We start from the raw sequence: 15,532 nt of genomic DNA on the forward strand, positions 1-15,532 counted from the left end.
TTTGTCTGCATCCAAAATCAATGCATGCAATGGATTTAGCAATGTTATTAGTTATTCAATGCTAGTAAAATGGCCTGAAAGCCTCCAGTTCTCTTATTTTTGAAGAACATAAATTCTAATCTCTAAGCATACCTGCTGTCTAATTCTTAGAGGAATGCATGCTGAGTTTTGAAAGCAAAGAAGTCAAAGCAGTGTGTGTATATAGATACACACACTCTCCTAGGATAGCTGAACCACTTCACATCAGTTCCACTATAATGTTTTAACCTGTGACACTAAGAACATCATGAAAAGAGTCACCTGAGAAGGCATACTAGACTGAAGCACAATTTAGGATCACAGACAAGGGGGAAGTGCTTTTTAATTATGGCCATACAGAACTCCGTTTTCAAGGGAAAGGTTGAACAAAGTTGAATTTGGGAGTTGAGTCTTCACAGAAGCTGGAACTTTAGAGGCAGTCAGGTAGACAGCGTGGAGCAAACAGGAATTATCTTCACTCACAAGAATCAGCAGCAGCTTATTTCTAAACAGAAAAATAGATGTGAACATATTTTGAGTTGCAGCTTTATACTTTCCAAAACAGGTTTTAAAAAGTTTGCCTTTGATTTGCAACATAACCTGGACATATACCTGGGTGTTAAGCAGTTCCTCAATCTTATTCTGGATCTGTCCATACACATCATTAAACAGCTCCTCCTTGGATTTTGTCCCATTCAAATGCACTTAAAGAAAGTAAAATAAGAGAACTATAACAATGTCTCTGTAAGCTTGCCAGATCCTCACTTAAAAAGCATGCACCCAGCTGGTATCAGAGAAATATACTCCCTCCACCTGCCTCACCTCCTCTCATGCATCTAACCAGTAGTATTGCACAGGTTCAAAAAGAATCTCATAAAGTGCTTTTGTCTTTAAAGACTTACCCACATCAACTCCAAGTTCTTCCATTATCTTCCTGTGCTTGATGTACATAGGCCAAACGTGGCCATCAAACAATCCAGGTGGATCCGGTACAGTGTAATTCCTTGAACTGTAAGGAATTATAACAATTAAGGCATTGTTACTCACAAGTACTCCAGTAACAATTCAGGGAAATGACAGATGCTTCATTGGGCTTCTCTACACATTAGCCTAAGCCCACTGACTCCAGTTTGGTTTCTGAGCTTATCAGAAGTTTGTAGTTAGCAAGAGCTCAAGCATCAACTTCCGCAAATAAACTGAAATTTGATGTGCAGGGCCAAAGTGATTAAAATGCAAAAAGAGTTCCCAAGATCTAAATATTGATCCATAAACTCTTAAAAGCTTTAGCAGAATTTTGGGTAAATTAGCTGTCTTATTCCTCTTGAAATATAATTCAAGTTTTCATTTGCAGTAAGAACAGTGTGTGTGCAACAACACAGCCAAATGTAAAACCTCAGACAGTTTGAGACCTGGGAACTGTGTAACTGGAAAACCAGCATAGGAAAAAGCCTAGTGAAAGGTGTGTGCAGAAACTGAGTGTTACATACACAATACAACAGCTTGGTGTGAAGTCAGAGGAAGCGACAGTATTCTAACTCAGCAGCTATATTTGCCTCTATCCCATCTCATCTAAAAGCTTCAGAGAAACAAAGTCTTGAATGGCTAATACTAAAGTCTAAATTTTAAACTCTTTGAAAAAATTACTTGAATGAGTTAGATGTTATTGGGCTAGAAATGAGGCAAACTTACCTTCTCCTCCTTTTACACTCTTCATATGGAATGGAAAGAAAGTACCGATGGTGGAACACATCAATCAGTGGCCTGAAAGAGACACCTACTTGATTACACCTCAACTAATTAGTAGCAAGAGCCAGAAAAGTAAAACTTTATCTATTTCCTGTACTTAGAGCCATCTTTAGACTTGTGACTCCTAAACTGGGCAGTAGTCAATGCCAGCTACTAACTCTTGGTTTAGAAATGTCTTTTCATTCCCTTGGAGGTTTGCCCATTAGATAAAATAATGTAAAAGTTAAAATGTATGAAGGCACAATTGATTACCTGTAGGTGTAAAGTAGGAAGCCTTCAACAATAAGAATGTGGATTGTTTCATCTCCTCCCTCCTTATCTTCCAAGATCTGGGCATCCAGTGTGTTATTGATCCCATGAGAACGTTCAAACTTGACTGGGTTTTTTATCCAAGCATTTATGGTACTCATCATAGCTTCCATATCTAATGCACTAATCACTGAGACAAAACAGACAACTCTCATTAAGCAGCAATTAAATATCATCTAGTGATAGTCAGTACAACGCAGTGCACATAAAGAATCAATACACTCTAAGATTTTGAGTTATGCTTTGAAAACATTAACAAAGGCTTACCATCATACTGTTTAAACCCATCTTCAACTTCGATCTCATCTTGGGGCTGAAACAGAAACAAGAAGGAAAAAAAAAAACAAACCTGCTTGGTCAGGTCAACTACTGAGAAGCTCAATACCCGTTTCAAAGCAAAACTCAAGATCCAAACCCTGAAGCTTTCAAGAGGAATCTTAACCCTCCACCAGGTTCCTTTGCATGCAGATAAAAGGAGCGGTACGATAAAGCCGCGTGCTGCTCTATCTTCCCACGGACACGAGCGCGGAAGCCGTGGGGTCCCGCTCAGCGCAGCCTTATCCGGCCCCGCCGGGAGCGCAGAGCCGCGGGCAGGGCGGCGCAGGGCGGGCAGCGCGCCAGCAGCGCGGGCGGAAGCTCAGGGGGTCACCCCGCGCCCTGCCGCGGCCTGCAGGGGCCGGCGGGCCCGCTCACCTTGAAGAAGTCATCCTGGTGCACCACGCTGCAGTTGGGCAGGGCCCGCATCAGCCGGCGGGTCAGCGTGGTCTTGCCGCCGTTGGTGACCCTGCAGCGAGAGTGCGGCCGTCGGGAAGCGCCACGTGCGGCCGGTCCACCCCCCCACCCCCACTGCGGCACCGGGAGGGGCCGGGACGAGAGACCCGCGCCCGTCCCGCGGCCCGAGCCGCCGTCCCCGCCCGGTCCCGGCTCTCACCCGCCGATGCCGATGATGATGTTCATGGCGCGTCCGGCGGCCGCCCGGCCCGACTCCTACTGCCTGTTTCTGAGGGGCGGGGGGGGACCCGGTGTCTCCGGTACCGGCCGTCTAGGTGCCTGAGCCGGGACCCGGGCAGAGGGAAGGAAGGGGCCGGAGAAAGAGGAGAAGGTGGAGAGGGGAGAAGCCAAACGTCAACTGCTGGGCAGCGCCATGGTCGCTCAGAGCAGCAGCAGGGCCGGTCCGCGCCGCGCCGCGCGCTCCGCAAAGGGGGGCGGTGCCCGCGCGCGCGCGCCTTGCCCTCGCGCTCCGCCGCGCCCGTTGGGCGGCCGCCTTCGCCGCGCAGCCAATAGGAAGCGGCGTGACGCGAACGGCTCGCGGCCATTGGCTGGGGCGCGCTCACTCACGTCCGGCCGTGTTAAAGCGCGACCGATCGGGGGCGCTCGACGGCCTCGTGCCGGGGAAGGGCGGAGGCGGGACCGGTGCGGGCGTGGCGCCCCCTGCTGGCTCCGGACCGCGCGCTCCCCTCCCGTGAGGGCGGAGTTGCGGCAATACCGGCGGCTCGGCCGGGCCCCGCTCCGGACACCGGCCCGGTTCTGCAGTGAGGAGCGGGGCCGCGCTGGGGCCGAGAGCGGCGGTGGCTCCCCGTGAGGGCGCGCGAGGCTCCTGAGGGAGCGGCGGGGCGGGAAGGCCGCGAGCGCGGGGGGCGCCCCCTGCCGCTGTCCCGGGCAGCCCCGCCAGCATCGCTGGGTCAAGGTCACGGCGCGTCCTCGGGCCGGGCCGGGGCCTCGGGAGGCCCGGGGAACACCGACCGCGACATCCACACCGAGGGATTCTGTCCTGCAGCCCTCTCTAAATGGGAGCTATTCCTGCTTTTCCTGCTGCCCTCATAGGCTTTTCCTTGGCCATCGTGTTTGCTCCTCTGCTGTGCCTGAGGAACTCTGCCTTTTCTTGTTAAGGCTTTTTTTCCTTCTGTAAAGAAGGGAAATTTATGATCATAGCTTTTTTTTAGTAACAGTGAATTTCATAATTTAGAAGCCACTTAATCCGTTCAACATGTTTACATTATTGGCGGTCAATGTGTTGCCAACCATTTGCTTGTTTTTCATTATTTTTACTGTTTTTTCTGGTAAAACTGCAAGCAAACCTTAGTTGATTTCTCTTGCAGTTGTTTTAACTTCCAAACAGAACACATACTTTGGTCTCTTGGCTTTTCTTCTTATTTTAAGGACAACAGACACTTAGTTGAAAATATTTTTTTATTTTCAATATTAAGGTAATTTAGCTCATTTTCACTTTTAAACAGAGGGACTGCCTTTGTGGTTTGGGGGGTTTTATGTGTGAGGACGTTTTTTGGTGTTTCTTTATTTTTGGTTGGTTGGTTTGGTTTTGAAAAATTATTTTTTAAATATATGTCTACTTAGCTTTGGAAAGAAGGATGTCCTCAGAGAGTACACCCCGATTTCTTAGGTTAAAAATCCTACACAGGTAGGATTCTTAAAATCCTACGCAGGTAAAACCTTATTATCAGCTTTCTGCAAAGCTCCAGGAAGGTAGACCAATATATAAATTAATGATACATAGTGGCATTATAATTATATAGTTTGAGGAGTGCATCCCTGTAATCTGTATTTTACATACCCTGGTAAAATCAGAATGCTATTTACAGGCAGCTAAGTTCACTCTACAGCAGCTTTTAGCTGTTTTGGCCCCAAGGTTCTTCCAAATTCTTAATAATTGTTTTGTACTCTTCACCTTTTTACCAAGCAAGATGCACTCTCCAAACTTCATGCTCAAAACTAATGCAAGTTTTGCTGTCTTTTGCCACACCTTGTCATTGAAATACGTAAACGTACAACAGTTTGAGGATTTTAACATGATGTTGATGTCAAGTGAGCAAAGGAGGGATAATGAACAAATTAGAAGCCTGGTGGTTTTTAGAAAGGCACTTAGGCTGAAATACACTGCTCCTTGCATGAACTCGGTACTGCCAGAGCTGGAATGAAAATGACAGCAAGTGGGCCCAGCAGTAAACCCAGTTTAGCACTGATTTAGGGCAGGGGGGTGGCAGCCTGAGACAATATTCACTAACTGTACCCTCATTGTCCTGCACCAACAGCTCGAGGCAAGGATTTTTCATGATCTGACCTTGAGTCTAAAGGCCCGTTGGGAAGAATAAATATGTTTAGTGATGTTATTTATCAACATTACCATGTGTCTCCCCTGTCTATGTAAAGAATCAGGTTTTGGTTCGATTCAGGTCAATATTTTGTGTTGATATTTTACAAGTAAAATACAGCAAGACTTTGAATACTTTTTAATAACAGCAGTGGTGGAAGTTGATTGTTACACTCAGGGAGGTTTATCTCAGCATTCCCAAAGCTCTGGGGCACTTTAAGTGCTGGGCTCCGGCAGGGCTGTGCATCCTGCCAGCACATCCAGGGCCGTGTCTGCGCGTGCTAGCCATTCCCAGGCCCTTTGTCTCCTGGCCTGGATGATACTGCTGCCATGGTGAAAAACAGAGGGAAAGAACAACAGGATATTGTCCCATTCTGCTCTGTGTGCCAACTGTGACAAAATGTTGTTTTCTCCTTGCTTTGGGGATTCGTGTTGGCTTTTACTTGTCTTGGGTGAGCCTGAAAACATTCAGATGTTTTTAAAATTCTTCTGGTTAGTGTGGAAACCTTGAGTGTCTGGGAGCAAGGTGGTGTCCCATGCCCTGGCACAAACGTTCCTGTCCTGGGGGATGATTCTCTGAGTCATGCAGAGGAAAAGAAGCGTTCTGATGTAAAAGACAACAGGAAGGCGTTGAGCACGCCGTGTGCCAGCAGGACACCTGCAGAGCTGCCGCAGGGTGGAAGTGAGCCACAGGCTGCATGGGGAGTGCTGAGAAAACTGCACGGCTGCACAAATCTGACGCCAGAGCAGGGCTCTATTTTTGGTCTCCTCTCTGCGTTTCTGACACCTGTAGGGACGCGTGAAGTGCACGGGAGACTTGAGCAGCACCTCCCGGAGCGGAGGAGCCGCCGCAGGGCATGGGAGCGCAGCGGAGCGTTCTTGCTTAGCCAACAGGACTAATTATAACCCAGGAATATGAACTGTAAATGTGCTGAAGCTGCCAAGACGGGAGCTGGGAGTGTGCCAGCGCTTGAATGAGGACACACCATCCTGTCAGGACTCTCCGGGAGCGGCAGGCAGCGCCGAGGTACGCACGGAGCCCCACGCAGGGAGATGGACACGCACACGGGGGTACGGCAGGAGGACGGTAGGCGTTCAGCTGCTGCTTTGGGAAGGGCAGGGGTCCGTCAGTCACTCTGCTTTGCAAATAGGTGATCTCTGTGCACTGACACACTTAAGAAAAGCTTAGCTTTGATGTGGTCTCATTAACATGCAACAAACCCCAAAAATCCGCAGTTAATGTGAAGTGCTGGCAAAAGCTTTGACTTGTGCTTGTCTTTATGGTTGTGTGAACTGCTGTCCCTCTCGGTGGTGGGCATGAGGTGAAAAATGATAATTGAGGCAGATAATGAATTGGATTAAAACCACCTAGGACAAACTGGAATAATACATTCTGCAGAAATGTATCATATAGACTACTTAAAACAAAGGGGCACACATTGCATGCTTTGAAAGATAAATCGCAGAAATTTTAAAAATCTGCTTGAAGTGAGACATGATGAAATGTTAGAAAACCACAAAAGTGAAAGAAATAGATGTGGTAATTACATAATTGTGAGACTACATAAGAAATGCCTATGAAGGAGGAAATGCCTCTGAAGCTTATGCTGGTTTGCTGTGAAAGCTTTAGTGGGGGTTCAGAAAGACTGAATTGATGAGATTATACTGTTTAACTTCTGTTAAGCTGTAAGCTTCAGAAAAACAACAAAAGTTTCTTTAAATGAACATGTTGTGATATTGTTTAATGATCTGGGGTATGAAAAATTTGATAGCAAAGGCTAGTCTATAACCCAAGGCTTCCTTTGAACAAAGATACATTAAAAAAAAAAAAAAAAAAAAGAAGTCAGTAACTACTAAAAATTGGGCTGTCTCACGGTACTTAGTGAGTTTCCTGGTTGTGTCTCCAGTTCAGCATTGCTATGTTAATACTTTTATACATTCTGGGAAGCTCTAGGCTCTGATGCATGGTTTTCTTGCTGGTATGCAAGGCTCTTCTTTTCTCTTTTAAGGCCTATTTGGAGTTATAGAAGGCTCTTTCCTTTGAGCTTTGTCCTATCTAAGTAGAGTAACCATATCATATGTAAGGCCTCAGTTGGTTAATGTAGCAGATCAATCTGTTCAAAGCTGATTTCTTACAGAACAGTAAAGTTTCATGACTTAAATTACTTATGAAAATAATCCGTAAGTAATGGTTAACTTTGTGTACAACCAGATCACAGACTGTTAAACAAGGCTTAATTCTAGTATTGATTTTATCATATTTCTATAAACAACTTCCAGTACTCTCTGTAAATATGCAGGGTTCTTAACCCTGATTTCTGACGTGAACATAGTAATTTTAAATTGATGCTCCTCTTCTCTACAGGAATGTTTAAGAATGTAACAGGTTTGGTTTAGTCTTAGGAACTGCCTATTGCTCAATAACTGTTACAAAACTTTGATATATTTCAATATAAATTTAAATATTAATCTCTTTGCAGGTGTACTTATCAGATGCATTCTGTGATCTCTACCAGTGACCCTGCACAAGCATTTCCTTTCTAAGCTCACTCTGGGAACTGCACTTGTCCTTGTACTGCTCGAACTCCCAGAGAATTACACTCAACAAGACCTTTTTACCTACTGAGAAATATAATGACTGAGTTCCTGGTTTGTTTTAACTGGTGCAATGGTGAACAGCCCCCACCGGTAGGTAGATGCACAACTGCCATCCTTTATTGGATTTGAAATTTTGTCTTCCAGTTACGTGGGAAACACTTTCATTACTGTTGTTTTGATTAGTTTGGGCAAAGTAATGCAAAAGCTAAAACCAGTCCTGTTAAGCTATGTTTGAACTGTGTTCTCTGCCAGAAACTCAGACAGTGTGACTGTTTGCAGTTCTCAGGCCTTGACTTTCCAGCAGCAAAGAAAGCTTTTGCTAGAACTCAATTAGCAGGAATAAAAGTGACTTTCATAGTGTCCTACTGTGAACAGTCTGACACTTCAGCCTGCTTGCCATGAGGTGTCATTTGGGGTCAGTCCTGGCTATCTATTTTTATCTTGGCTACTTGTTTCTGGCTGAAAGCTGCTGATGTTTTCTGAATAGAGCCCTAAGATATTTTGTTTTCTCATAGAAGAGGCGCCGGAGACTGGACCGGAATATGATAGGAGAGCCCATGAACTTTGTGCACACGGCGCACGTCGGGGCCGGGGAGATGAGCAGTGACTATTCCTCAGTAAGTGTGCACCCCTGGGGGGAGAGGCACACCTCTCCCCTCAGCAACCTGCAGAGCAGGTAGCTAATAAAATACTAGGTAATTATAACACAGAGAAAAATCTTGAGGGTTTTTATTTTTTAATTAAGAGTAGCATCAGAACAGAACTGTCTTTGGTTTGTAAATATGAGATACTGTGGGAGATACTGAGGAAATGAGCATTTCATTCTCAGTGTATCTTTACACACTATAAGAACCTTTTGGATGCAGATTCTATGGATGCACTTGATGCTAGAACCAAATCACCTTGAAGTCAAAGCTGTGGAGGGTGAGGGATGTAAGAATAAGTGGATTTTGTATAGCAAAATGGATCCCAAAACTGCCTTAAAATAGTATTTAACAGTCCTGTCTTTAGTTATTATTTCTCCCTACTGTTGGGACTCAGCACTGCAAACATATGGCCCACCTGCCCTTTCAAATTGATGCCTTTAATAATTGCTCTGGCAACCAGAATTTATAAGATGTCTTCTAATAGGCTTATTTTTTCCTAGGCTGTGTCAATTCAGGACCACATGAAGTCTAAAGGAGGCTACACAAATGGCACTTCTGCAACTGTTGAAATATAGAAAACTGAGAGAAGGCTGAAATCTGCTCTGTCTTATGAGGACCCCTTGGACTGTGCTTTCATATTCTCTAAAACCTTGTTGTCATGGAGTAGGGAGAGCACCTGAATTAAAAATAGGTCAGTAAAAGCTTTGGTGTTCTTTGCACAATATCATCTGAAGGAGTTATTGTAAATTATCCTTAAAATGGTCTTTCATGGTAGTGTTGTAGTAACAACTGTAATTTGTCACTGTGGATGCCTTCCTAGCTCTGTCCCAAAAGCTTCTCAAAGCTTTCATATCAGTTGGAGGTCAGTATGAATTGTCTGGGATTTTGGCATCTTTTTCTCCTCTCAGGAAATGCAGAGGATGTTTAATTGGAAGGTGTCGCATGATTTCACTTCTTACATGGGCTAAACTGAGTGGCTAAGTATGACCTTGTAGCTGTCAGATAACTTTGGATCTGTTTTTTTGATGCTTTACAACCTAATGCATAAATCTTTGGTATTTTTTAATGCCTTTTGATAGTGAATGAACTCTAATGTAGGATCGTTAGCTGAGTCTGCAAAACACAGTGAAACTTCTGCCTTGCCGAGATAACACTTTTGTATCTAAAAATGAAACTTTTGCAAACATTCTGACTCTCACATGAGACTGAGAGCAAGAGCTGTGTCCCTCAGTGCTGGGCTGCCTCCCGTCCATGCACACACACTGCTGTGACTGGCAGCTGTTACTGCAACACAGCTAATTGTACCTGCCAGCTAACTTGCAGTGGTGCTACAGTGTGCTCACAAGGGTGTGTTAGTTGTGCTTGACTACCACTGAATTTTAAACTAAACACGTTTAAGATCCCTCTCTTTGTTACCTCTCTGTAGCAGTAACCACACAAGACTTCAAGGGGTATCTTGCTTGTCTTTCTGGCTCCTTAATTTCAAGATTGTCTGTTTTATATGAAATTAATCTTTTCTTGCATGTGGTGTAAGTGATACGGCCATGTGAAGGACACACATTTAAAGAAACTTGTGAAAAGTTGCAGGAGAGTACTAAATGGGAACAGCATTTTGCAGAGTTCCAGCACTTCATAAATATTTAAATAAATATCCATAAATATTTAGACATACTCAAACTACAGTTTATTACTTAGTTCTTATTCATCTTTCTATTAAGTGACATGACAAAACTGCTGAAGCAGAACTGGGTTTTTCTCTTACCCAATCACTGACAATTGTTCCCCAGCTCAAAATTCTGTATGACTGCCATTGTAGAAACAGGAAATCTGCTTGCTCTCATGGGATTAACTAATTATAAGTGTTTAAATTGCTGCCATATCAGCACAAGTTATGCTGGAAGTCAGCAAACTCTGCCCTTGCTCTTGGCAGAAGATCAGTTACAAACTTTTCTTCATTAAAAAAAAAAATTATATATTATAGCAAATCTTTTAACTTGTATGATTCTGTTTATAGATGTGATACTTCTTAAATCTAGGCTGCTGGCTTTCCTGAATTGTTAGGCTGCCTTTTCTGAGTATACTTGGGAACTTAAAACATGAATGGTAGCTCTGTGTTTCTGAATAAGTTCAAAAAAACAGCTTTTCCCCTCCCCCCTATTTTATCTTTTAGTTCCAAAAAGGAAGAGGGAGTATTGCTTTCTGTAACAGTCAACAGCTGATCATAGCATTCTGTAACCACATAAGAGAAATTTAATATCCATGTCTTGCTAGATCCTTATTCTTGAATTAGATTGCACACCAAATTTTAATATATTTATAAATTAGCATCGTTAACTGTACATTTAGCTTTTGCAAATCTTTTACATTTCTGTCTTCTAACTTGAGATATATTCTAACAGCCTAGTTAAGATACAGAGTTTAAAGAATCTAAATCCTGTATTGTGTTGAGGAAGTAGAAAGTGGCCAAGTTGTTTGAAAGAATAGACTCTAATTAATCTGCTATTACACAGAATTAATGCATTCAGTCATCTATACCTGCCCAGAAAAAGTGGTGATAGGGCACTTGTCATGTAGAAAATGGGCTGTGTTTTGTTAACAGTGTAAGAAAGCACATGAACAGGAGTTAGGGTTTCTTGAAGACCCATTCAGCAGATTTAAAATTAGTGCTAGAACTAGGAAAAAAGGTGTTGGTGAATATTTCAGTTCTTCTCTCTAAACAGAAATGAACAGAAAATTTGTTATTAAACACTTAATTTAGAGAAAAATCCTAGTTTTGATCATGTAAACCAAGTAGCGCTATCTGGTGTGAAAATAACCTATTTTCATCATGCTATATAGTATTATAAAGGATCATAATAAAGTGCAACATTAATAAAAAGAAATGTTTTGCTATTACATTAAAAGTGTCATAACTTTAAAAAATCTAACAAACATGACACATGTCTTAGGGCTTAGGTATTTTTTGTTCTATATTTAGAAACCTTATATACCTGTAATCTGTCATGTAACTCATTATGAGCCTATCTTAGTTATAATAAACATGTTGAACTGGGCACTGGTGGTCTTTTCATATTGTGGAAAATGTTGATACTTTCTCTGCACTGAAGATCTGTTGGTTCAGTGGATGGATCAGCATGCCTTGAGTTTTTATTGCACAGAATGAAATTTCTCCACTAGAGAGCACAATTTTACATCAAGTCTTCTCTGTTCTATGCAAGTTCTTACTCCGTTGTGGGGTTTGGTGGATTTTTGAGCTTGAATGAAATAAAATACAGAAATAATAACAATTGATCAAACTTTTTAATCTACGTTGTAGGCTGTGAAGACCTTACATCAAGACAATCAAGAAACACTGCAGCTCTGACATGATGCCATTTTATGGTTTCCTTTTTTTAGTCAGAAGTAAAATAACTTGCAAGCAGAGCAGGATCAACTGGTTTTTATGTAGTCTGGCAGAATCTTAGCACTGTTTGCTTCCTTGGGAAAAAGAATTTGGGATGGGGAGGTATTTTTAGTTCTTGCTGTCTTATCCCTTGATGTTCCTGCTAGGCTTTACTGACTGTTCCATAATAGTGCAGGCACCTGTGGTCAGTATATAGAAAATGTATTTGTCTTTTTCACAGCCTAACATGTCTTTATCTCCTGCAGAGCAGCTTTATGCAATTACAGGGTGTCAGTGCTATGCTCCAAGTTGCCTGTGATATGATAACTTGCAACCCACACACGTGGCACTATTCCTTTGTATGCCCTTGCCATATTGGACTACCTGGTGCTGTTATAGCTTCCACTCTGTAGAGACAAAACATGTTGAGAGATTAAAAAATGCTTCATCTAACTATGCCAGTAAGAATAAGCACAACTCAACAGTGTTAAAATCCATGTTCATGAAATTCATTATATGTTACTAAATATAGTATCACTGGGAAAAGAAACTGCAATCTGTCAGTGAAAGGTGATTAAATGGCTGCTCCTGACCATGCTTGGATTTACTTTGCTGTCAGCACTGTGACACTGCCTTGAAAAGCCAGCAGCTGAAGATAAGAACAATCTTGTCTGCCTTTCATAATTGCTGTGGGACTACAGGAAGAAAACAGTGCTGCTTTACAGTGGTGCTAAGATATTCTCTGGTGAGTGGGTTCCTCTAAGGCTTCCAGATACTTTATGGTTAATGCTTGAAATTCAAAATTTTAGCTGCTTACCTATAAAGGTGGAGTCCTGAGTGCCTAAAGAGATGCTGTAAATGGTTGGTGCCTGGACTTCTGCAGATCAACTGTTCCTCCTGCATACACAGAGATTTGTCTGACACAGAAGGCCCAAGGTACTCAGACCAGTAATTCTCCTGTTAATATCTATGTGGTTACACTGTACACATAAAAGGTTTCTCATCCTGTACAGAACAGGTCCTCTTTAACAACTGCTCTGTTGGACAGTTGTTTCCTCAACAGAGCATTAAGCTGTGGAATTAAACCTTTCCTCACACACAGCTCTAAGCCAGTCTTTCTTTGCTATGGGAAAGTATAAAATCCCCTTGTTATTGCTTAACTCTTCCTACTGCAGGGAAGGTGTTGAAGAGCCAACAGGCTGATCAGGAAAAAATGAGGTATGGAAGTGAGGGAGATTTAGCCACAGAGGGGCAATGTGGTGCACATTAATGAGGAAGGAGCAGAACATGCTCATGTTGACGTTTCTTATCTGCAATGCACAAGACAGCTTTGATATCAGTTGGAAAATACCCATAATATGTGCATAATTGGTATATGGAGGAAATTAGGCACTTAAATGCATGACTAAGCTGGGACTTTGAGACACAGATTGCCAATATAACTCTAATGAATGGCAGTATCCTCTTCCTGCAGTGGCTTACAAAGCTGTTTTCAGAAAGTGCAGAGCCACCCACAAAGGTAGCTCTGCTTTCAGCAGTTGCAGACTGATGTCACATTTATGTTTGAAAGACAAGAGGGATTCTTCTCTTTCTTCTGCTGTATGTGAGATTGTAGATGCTCTAAATGGCAAGCCTTGCTGCACCCACTGGACCAGTAGCCAAATAAAAACTAACATTAATACAAATTAGCAGTAGTAAAAGGTCCACTTTGGTCCACTGCAGTTCCAAAACTTCAGGGAAATGATTGTATTTTGGATTTCTTTCCTTGTGAGTGAAATTATTAGTGTTTAGAAGTGTGTGTAAGGGGTGGAAAGCTGCAGAGGGAAGGAATTATTCATTATGCCCATGAAGAAGATTTCAATATTTGCATAGTATTTCTAACTCACACAGTCCCACTGGACTACAGAATACGTGTTTAGTGTAAAGATGTTTTTGCAGTGTCTTTAAACAAACATCAAGGTGGGGGACATCAAACCATACGTACACTTTTGAGAGAGCAATTTCCTTTTTTTCAGAAGAAATTGTTTTCCTTTCTCCTTGGCCCATTTTTATTCCCATCTGTAGACAGAGTCAAAATTGCTGTGTTTTCCTGGGGAACACAAGGAGAAGCATTAGTATGTGGTAGGACAGGACATGCTGCCATGGAATCTGATGCTGGGAGCAGCTACGCACTTGTAATTCAAATGAAACACTTCTTCCATTCCCAAAATACAGTGCAATGTACATACCCATAGCCCATAGCTCATTACAGATCACAGAATGGGCAGATTTATTGAAGTAAATCAGTATTCATTTGTCATCCAGATCTTGTTAGACTTAGAAGAAGAGATAGTAGTTGGCGTAAAGTGTCACGGTTACTCTGACAACAGCACCAGAATAGAAACACACAGATGGACAACGTACTAGCCTGTTTTTTAAATACCAGTTCTGCATAGAATATTAATTATTAGCTGTGTCCCAGTGTGCCATTATCTGTTTAACTGTTTAAGCACATGAAATTGTTTGACACACTTTTGCAAGTCAGCAATTCTACAAGATGCACAAGCCTGTTCTGTTGCTGATATAATGATGAATTGCAGATTGTCACTGAGTGAAATAAAAATCCTGTCTGTTACCATGAAAATATTGGTATTGATCATAACACTACTTGTTATGTATAGTGGTATGTACAGGTATGTAAACATTACTCAGTTTTTACAGCAACAGAACAGCTTCTTGACAATTTGCCATAATGCAGTGGGGGAATCTTCTCTGAAGATGTTCCATATGCCTTTGTCCTTAAATGCACAGAGAGGGGAAAACCATGCGCGCAGGAATCTCCTTCCTCAGTCGTAATAACTAATAAACACTTTGTTTGTGAGGAACTCAAAACTGAGTTACCCACTCAAGGCTTTGATTTACTGATGCTGAAGTTGACCTCAACTCTCCCACTCTCGCGTCTCCCTTTCCCTCACACCTCGGCCATCTCAGTCACAGCCACATTCCCTTCTTCCTGCAACAATCTTTCTTATCTTCACCCCTTCCTCCTCCCTGTGCTGGCTCTTGGGCAGGCCCCGGGAGGGGGCAGGGGGCTGGCCGCGGAACCAGGGCTGGAAAACCTCCATGAAAAAAGGGATCTTGGGCAACTTCCTTCGCTGGTAAATCACGGAGCTGCTTCAGCCCATCTCCTTCCTGGAAATCCCTGTTGGTTCATACATCTGATACATCACAGCCCTTCTAATACTTTCGAAACCTGGAAGACATCTCTGAAATGCGCTTGTTGGGTTGTTGTTGGTTTTTTGGTGTTTTTTGTTTGTTTGTTTGGTTTGGTTTTTTAAGAGCAAACAACGCAACTTCCTCAATCTTGTGTTAGAGGTCACACTGTTCTGTTTCTCATACTCGTTGCTGTCACGTACGACACCCTGCTATCCTCACCGCACCTCTCCCCACGGCTCTGCGAGGCGAAGCACTCGGGTTGCTTCGTGCGGGGAGACGTGAGACAAACGCGGCCGTTTCCTGTTACTGTAGGGGCTCTGAGGAGTTTCAGCGAGCCCCTCAGCGCCTGCAACACTGGGAGCTGCTGGGCGGATACCGCTGACAGCCACGGAGCCCTGCGGACCGCAGCGAGCGAACGCACTCTGTGCGGGTACCGAGGCACACACAGACATGGGGGCGGGGACGCGCGGCCCCGAGCCCGCCCGGCTCCCGCAGCGCCGCCCCGCCGGCAGCGCCGCCCCCGCCCGC

At 43.4% G+C, this 15,532-nt stretch overlaps 2 protein-coding genes across 3 annotated transcripts; one reads left to right on the plus strand and one right to left on the minus strand.

Moving 5' to 3' along the window:
• Positions 1 to 343: 343 nt before the first annotated feature.
• On the minus strand, positions 344 to 3,300 carry LOC135452456 (nicotinamide riboside kinase 2-like). The gene is made up of 8 exons (XM_064722534.1): positions 3,005 to 3,300; positions 2,767 to 2,857; positions 2,341 to 2,386; positions 2,017 to 2,203; positions 1,708 to 1,779; positions 921 to 1,027; positions 631 to 722; positions 344 to 523 (listed from the first exon to the last, which is right to left on the minus strand). The coding sequence occupies exons 1-8, from the start codon at positions 3,028 to 3,030 to the stop codon at positions 518 to 520; spliced, it is 627 nt and encodes a 208-aa protein (XP_064578604.1). The 5' UTR covers positions 3,031 to 3,300; the 3' UTR covers positions 344 to 517.
• A 2,253-nt stretch (positions 3,301 to 5,553) lies between these two features.
• On the plus strand, positions 5,554 to 11,480 carry LOC135452457 (CDC42 small effector protein 2-B-like). Of its 2 annotated transcripts, none has more exons than XM_064722536.1 (4): positions 5,554 to 6,209; positions 7,663 to 7,870; positions 8,296 to 8,397; positions 8,928 to 11,480. In XM_064722536.1, the coding sequence occupies exons 2-4, from the start codon at positions 7,817 to 7,819 to the stop codon at positions 9,000 to 9,002; spliced, it is 231 nt and encodes a 76-aa protein (XP_064578606.1). In that variant the 5' UTR covers positions 5,554 to 6,209; positions 7,663 to 7,816; the 3' UTR covers positions 9,003 to 11,480. The 2 variants fall into 2 exon arrangements, with proteins under 2 accessions (XP_064578606.1, XP_064578605.1); XM_064722535.1 differs by having other exon boundaries at positions 5,599 to 6,269.
• The last annotated feature ends 4,052 nt before the right edge of the window (positions 11,481 to 15,532 follow it).

Source organism: Zonotrichia leucophrys, chromosome 10 (assembly GCF_028769735.1).
Source record: "Zonotrichia leucophrys gambelii isolate GWCS_2022_RI chromosome 10, RI_Zleu_2.0, whole genome shotgun sequence".
Lineage (NCBI taxonomy): Eukaryota > Metazoa > Chordata > Aves > Passeriformes > Passerellidae > Zonotrichia > Zonotrichia leucophrys.